Source organism: Panthera leo, chromosome A2 (assembly GCF_018350215.1).
Source record: "Panthera leo isolate Ple1 chromosome A2, P.leo_Ple1_pat1.1, whole genome shotgun sequence".
In the NCBI taxonomy this organism is placed as follows: domain Eukaryota; kingdom Metazoa; phylum Chordata; class Mammalia; order Carnivora; family Felidae; genus Panthera; species Panthera leo.
Window position 1 is genome coordinate 94,849,618 of NC_056680.1, and position 6,914 is coordinate 94,856,531.

Below are 6,914 nucleotides of genomic sequence, written 5' to 3' on the forward strand. Positions count from 1 at the left end.
CTGCGGATTGGAGCAGAATTTCCCCCAAGTGCCTCACCCTCAGTGAATTTCCCGTTAGTATTTCCCCATACACCCTATTTGAAAGGGGCGATTCCAGGGAAGCACAGAGCAGCTCCCACCCATCAAGAAGCTAGAGTCCTGGGCGAGCCAGTTCACCTTGTTCCTATTCTTTGGGAGACAGTGACTTAGTGGTATTGCTACAATAAAGAAGATCTGCAGAAAATCAGGTAAAAGTTCACTCTGAAGCAAACAGGCATTAGAAACCAACAGGCCTGTTCAGAGGCAGATGAAGACATCAAGATCAGGAATAAGAAGCTGGTGTTTCTCTCTGGAAAGTACCACATATTCTAAGAGAGCAGAACTTTAACTTGCTGTGTAATCCTGGGCAAAATGTTCTGTCTCCCTAGGTTTGTAGAGCAAGGAACCAAAATTAGTGAGTCTAAGTCACTCTGGTGCTAAAGTTTTAAGATTCTAACAAAGACTTAGGGTAAGCGAAGGACTAATACTAGGACTATGGATTTCTCATTAGTGGCCTTTTCTCATTATCAAAAGCAAGCATGAACAAAATTAGTCTATGTTCAAACCAAGATAAAGGGATGTAACATTCTCATATACTGTTATGGGAAGCTGGTAATAGAATGCAGTTTAGCCCATCTATCAGAATTTTCAATGTGTAGCCCCCTGGACTCTGTAAGTCAATCTGTAATGTTTCATTCTATACGGATTCAGAGATGTTCAATGCATACTGTAGTATGTGGAAAGGTACCTCTGATATACTTTGTGGGGAGAACTGCAGAAAATGTGTGTGATTAAAAAAAAAGAAAATGTGTATTCTTCCTTCCCTTTCCTTTCCTTCCTCCCATTCTTTAAATCCTAAAGGTGTACTAAGATCCCAACATACAGTACACATTCATTCTGAGGCTGGGGTTAGAGAAATCCATTTTTTTTACTTTCAATTGTAAAATATTTGCAATGAATATGTATTATTTCCATAGTTTAAAGTATTTAGAAGGACATAAATTGGTGAATACAATAAAATGAAAAACTAGACGTAAGTCCTTAAGCTTTGAGGTTTACAATTAAATTCATAGGCAAGACAAAAATAGAAAAATAACAACTTTTCTGTTGGATAGATTTTTTAAAAATCAAGTATGATTCTGGAAGGTTAGAAGATTTGCTGGAAGCAAATGAAGTCTAGTAATAGTAAGTAAAATTCAGTAATTCATAAAGTAAAAATAATTGCACACAAACAAAATCAGGGAACCTGGAAAGTGAGTGAAATAGATAGAACACAAAATCAACTAGGGAGCAGAATACAAGATAAAGATTTAACAACAGAGTTTACAGTCAACTTGCATATCCTAGACTGGTTATAGCAGCACACAAGTTAGGTGTCATCTCACCTCCTTAAAAAATTAATTTGAATGTTTACTTTCCATTGTTATATTATGTGACATCAGGAAAAAGTTATAGTCATCACATTTTGTACTCACCTGGTCCCCATTTGAGAGTCCAAGTTTCTGACCAAGTTGTCTGTTAATTTCAGCCACACTGTCACCTTGATCACTAAAATGCCTGCCTTCTACCCAGCTCAAGAATGCAGGCTGATGACCCCAGGCCACTTCTATAGCTTGATTCTATTTATTAAAGAAGAAAGGAGGTGTATGAGAGTTTTTGTGTGCTTTTCTGTATTCACATTAAAGATAAACTATTATTGCAATCCACATATACAAAAAGAGTTCTATAGATAGGCGATAGGTCTTGGTTGTGCACATTAGAGCATTTAAAAAACTATAATCATTTCTAATACCCAAGACTGGTGATGCTGTGGGTGAAACCAATACTCTTACATTCTTATGATGGCAATACAAATTGATTCAACCATTCCAGAATTCAAAATGGCAACAGGTAGCCAATGAATTTATATATAAACTTTGAGCTAGATGTATATATTTGAATATTTATTCTGAATTAATGATTGACTGAAGAAAACCACACCAAAACATATCTCTGCAGTATTTTCTGTAACACTAAAAACTTAGAACTGTCTCAAATATCTATTAATAGGAATATCATTAAATAAGTTACAAATTTACCATTTTGGTAAAGCATGAGTCAGTAAGTAGAAATATATCATGATCATTAAAAATATAACTGGGGCGCCTAGGTGGCTCAGTCAGTTAAGCGTCCGACTTCGGCTCAGGTCATGATCTCAGTTTGTGGGTTCAAGCCCCATGTTGGGCTCTGTGCTGACAGCTCAGAGCCTGGAGCCTGCTTTGGATTCTGTGTCTCCCTCTCTCTCTGCCCCTTCCCAGCTTGCACTCTGACTCTCTCTCTCTCTCAAAAATAAATAAACACTAAAATTTTTTTTTAATGTAACAGTATGTTTATTAAAAGGGAATAAATGCACATGGTAAAACCACAAAAATTACAAAAGCATAAAACATGAAGGCAGGTTCCTGTTCCCAGAGGTAATTAATATTACCAGCTTCTTATGTACACTTCCAGAAATTCTATATTATGCAGCTTCTTAAATAACTTTAAGCTTTAGAACTAAGAAATTGTATGTGCAAGTAATTAAATCAAAATATAACATGTATTTTCAGGGCGCCTGGCTGGCTCGGTAGGTGCAGCATGCGACTCTTGATCTCGGGATTCTAGGTTTGAGTCCCATGTTGGGTATAGAGATTACTTAAAAATACAAATATTTATTTAAAAAAATGTGTTCTCAGGGTGCCTGGGTGGCTCAGTTAGTTGAGTGTCTGACTTCAGCTCAGGTCATGATCTCATGGTTCGTGGGTTCGAGTCCCTCATCAGACTCTATGCTGACAGCTCAGAGCTTGGAGCCTGTTTCAGATTCTGTGTCTCCCTCTCTCTCTGCCCCTCCCCCACTCCTGTTCTGTCTCTCTCTCTCTCAAAAATAAACACTTAAAAAAATTAAAAGGACTTCATTGATAACCATGAAAACTTACCACTTCATGACATTTTAGTATTATTAAAGTCATTTATTAATATTAAAATTAAGTCATTGATGCACTGAATTGTTAAATATTAAATTCATTCATTTCCATCAAATCTTACTACCTCAAAACTGGTTATAGGCTGCTTATTGTGCTTCTTTCTTTTTTTTAAATATTTCATTTTTGAGAGAGGGCACGGGCGGGGTAGGGGGAGAGAGGGCAGAGGATCCACAGTGGGCTCGCTGCTGTCAGCACAGACAGCATGAACATGTCTGTTCAAGACCATGTAGGTCTTGAACTCACAAGATCATGAGCTGAGTCGAATCTGACACTCAATTGACTGAGCCATCCAGGCACCCCTACTGTGTTTCTTTAAATAGGAAAAATTTCAAAGGATTTTGAGGCAATATAATGTACTTCCAACTAACCATGTTATTAAAACTTTTTATACAAGAAAGTCATCGTGTATGTCTTAATTGTATAATTTTTCTCACAATTCACAGGATAATCTAACTGTTCTTGCTGATGCTAAGCACAGTGTAATAAAGTATACAGAGCACTGGACTGGAGTCAAATTCCAGATTATTATGTCAGCTGTAAGTATGTTAGCTGAGGTTACAGGGTGAAGATGACCAACTCCCTGGGTGTTTTCCACAGTTTCATCAGTCAGCGGCATATAATCCAGATCAACTCTTATTTCATAAGAAGAAAATTTTATTTTTTTAAATGGGGCAGGTTTTAAATTTATTTATTTTTAAGTAATCTCTACACCTAATGTGGGGCTCAAACTCACAAGCTCGCGATCAAGAGTCGCACACTCCACCGACCAAGTCAGCCAGGCACCCCTACAGAAGAAACGTTTAAAACTAGAGATGTTAAATAAGGAGATACAAAATATGGCCTGAAATATCAAAAATGAGAATTCTACCAACTCACTGGAAAAGGGAAAAACTGACTTTATTAAACAGGAAAAATACTTCAATTATTCCTTTGGTCAATGTGTAATAACCAGCTCCATAATCATAATACACGTTCAGCTGGGTTTTGCAAACTAATATTGTGAGTCCATTTTCATGTAAAACATTTTCCACCTGAACTGCAGAACCACTGGGCACTCAGGTAAAGAGAAGAAACCCACAGACTGGAAAGAGAGGAGCTCCTCTCCCAGGAATTCAATCAATAAATATCTGCTTTTGCCATTACCTGTGGTATTGGTATAATCCAGAGGGAACTTTCAGGTGAAATCACAGGTAGTCATGCCTTAGGACTGGCCAGATTTGAGGCCTAGGTTATCTTTTGCTAACACAAAAGAAATGACAAGTCTGTACCTGGCCATTTCCGGATGGCCATTTAGGTTTATTTGTTTGAATTCAGTGTGGACGTGAATCCTTTCCCCCATTTCAGCCGTCACAGCAAGCACTGAGCCTAGCATACAGACAAAATAACTCAGGTAAAGCAATGGTTCTCAACGCAAGGGTGATTTTGTTTCCCAGGAGACATCCGGCAATGTCTGGAGACATTTTTAGCTGTCACTACTGAAGGGGAGAGATGCTACTGGTATGTAGGGCCTAGAGAGCAAAGTTCCTATAAACATCTTACCATACCCAGCACAATCCCCCATAAGAAAAAATTATCCAGCCTAAAGAGCCAAGATTAAAAAATCCTGAGTTAAAGCATCTACTGGGTACCCAGTCCTGAAATAAGGACTTGGATAAACAAAACAATACTTGAAACACAGAGCATGACAAGGGAGATGTGTCACATAAACAGAGCAGTGAAGTTTTGAAAAGGAGACACAGGTGAGCAACAGAGAATCTGAAAGCTAGGCAGAGGAGGTAAGATTGATTATGCTCAGTTTTTAAAGTCATGGAAGGAGGGAAAACATTTTGGGAAGAAAGAAAAGCACAAATACACAAGTGGAAAGGAGCAGGGTTATGGAAGAAACAGTGCTGCACAATGAGTGAGAGACAAGAGGACAAATTAACAGTGTGGAAATACCAGCCTAGGAGTGCCAGTGAGTACAGAAATACCCTAGATACCCAACGTCCCTTTCACCATCAACAACCTAGGAATCTGTAACAGTGGGTCTCAATTCTTGTACATCCAAATAGCCCAAAGTTACTTTTTAAATTACAGATGCCTGAAGTTCACTCCCCAAGATTCTGATTCAGTAGGCCTGAGGAAGAAACAGAACATTCGTATTTTTAAAAGCTCAAGGTAAGTCTGACACAGGCCAGAAGGCCATTGTTCTGGCCCTCTTCTCATTTCAACATTATAGATATTATGTACTCCATGCTTCAACCCAAATAAAATAATTCAACCCATTAACTCCCAACTCATGACTTTATGCTTTAATAATTACCCATGCCCTCTAGCCCAGTAATTCTAGGGGGAAAATTATCTAGAAAAAACTACAGAGAAGTAAAGTGAAAAAGTAGGATACTTAAAATTATTGTAAACTATTGGGGCGCCTGGGTGGCTCAGTCGGTTAAGCGTCAGACTTCAGCTTAGGTCATGATCTCGCGGTCCGTGAGTTCAAGCCCTGCATGGGGCTCTGTGCTGACCGCTCAGAGCCTGGAGCCTGTTTCCGATTCTGTGTCTCCCTCTCTCTCTGATCCTCCCCCGTTCATGCTCTGTCTCTCTCTCTGTGTCTCAAGAATAAATAAATGTTAAAAATAAAAAATAAAAAAAATTATTGTAAACTATTAAATATTTCCTGCATGACCAGTCAGTGCTGGGTACCATGCATCCACGATTTCTGAGGATTTCAAATATCCTATCCTTCTGCCCGCGTAAGCACACTCACACTTGTAGACTATGTGCCTCTATTTCTACTTACGAAAATACGGATGCTGTCTCTGCCAGTGCTTAGAAGGGCAACTGACGACAGAGTTTCAAGCAATCCTACCTCTGTACTTCCAAGTATGCATAATTCTACTGCACATTCCTGGTACACCTCGGATGGGTTCCGAGCATCGGCGACACAGGGAAGAACCTTCATTTTCTAACCTACCCTGCTCAGGGAGACGGTGCTTAGTCTCTGTTAACGTGCCCTTCACTTAACAGGGACTCTGCAAACCAAATCTGCCCCTCCCTCTGGAGGCCCGGACGGCAGTCGGGCAGGAACCAGGAAATCACTAGCAGGAAAAACATTTTTTAAGGTAATAAAAATTACCGACTTCCCAGGAGCCTTTCCAAACTGGAGTGAGGAATATTTCCCAAAGCACACGTAGAATACTGGGATGTTTGAAAGCCCACTCTTGGCGAGTGAAAACACCTGGAATAGGATAAGTTTAAGGCCCAGTGCTGCACCAGACATGGTGTGGGCTGCAGAGTGTGCCCCCCGCGGGCCCTGCCCTCGAGGGGCCTTCTGTCTGGCCTCGGAACGGCTCGGCGGAGACGGAAAGGCAGCCCGTTCCACGCCTCCGGGAGAGGCCCGAGCCGCCGCCGCGTCCCTGAAAGACCTTGACTCGGTCCGCCCCCAGGCTGCCGACCAGGTGCCCCGAGTCCGGGCTGGGAGCCCACGTCCAGGGCCGGCGCCTTACCTGCAGCAAGCGAAGCTGGGCCACGAGACGCCGCGGCAAGTGGAGGAAGCAGTCTCGAGCGTTGGTGAAGACCAGAGTCACCGCTACCCCACCACCCTCCGCACCCGCCAGGCGATCGCCACCCCACATCGCCGGCAAGCACAAATTCCCCCGAACGTACGCTCCAGCGGACTCGGGCCACTGGGCCTGCCTAGGGTGTCAGAACCGGAGAAGATCGATCGACCCCGCCCCCTGAGGCCACGCCCCTCTCGCCTCGCCCCCGTACCGGGCGGACAAGCAAGCTCCTCCAACTCTCCGAGGCCTCTCCGCCAGTCCGCTGGAGGGCGGCATCTCGTTCACCGAAGTCACACTCACAGGAAACGATGCCCGACGCTATCGATTCTCCAGCCAATCGTGGCACGCCTTGACC

The 6,914-nt window shown here is 42.0% G+C and overlaps 1 protein-coding gene across 3 annotated transcripts in view; it reads right to left on the reverse strand.

Moving 5' to 3' along the window:
• PEX1 (peroxisomal biogenesis factor 1) overlaps nucleotides 1-6,699 on the reverse strand; it is a 47,513-nt gene extending 40,814 nt beyond the window's left edge. For all 3 annotated transcript variants that reach the window (XM_042917684.1, XM_042917676.1, XM_042917694.1), the window contains exons 1-2: nucleotides 6,506-6,699; nucleotides 1,494-1,637 (exon numbers count right to left, since the gene is read on the reverse strand). In XM_042917684.1, the coding sequence (XP_042773618.1) occupies nucleotides 1,494-1,637; nucleotides 6,506-6,634 (273 nt within the window). In that variant the 5' untranslated portion in view covers nucleotides 6,635-6,699. The remainder of the gene's footprint in view (nucleotides 1-1,493; nucleotides 1,638-6,505) is intronic.
• Nucleotides 6,700-6,914: the final 215 nt, after the last annotated feature.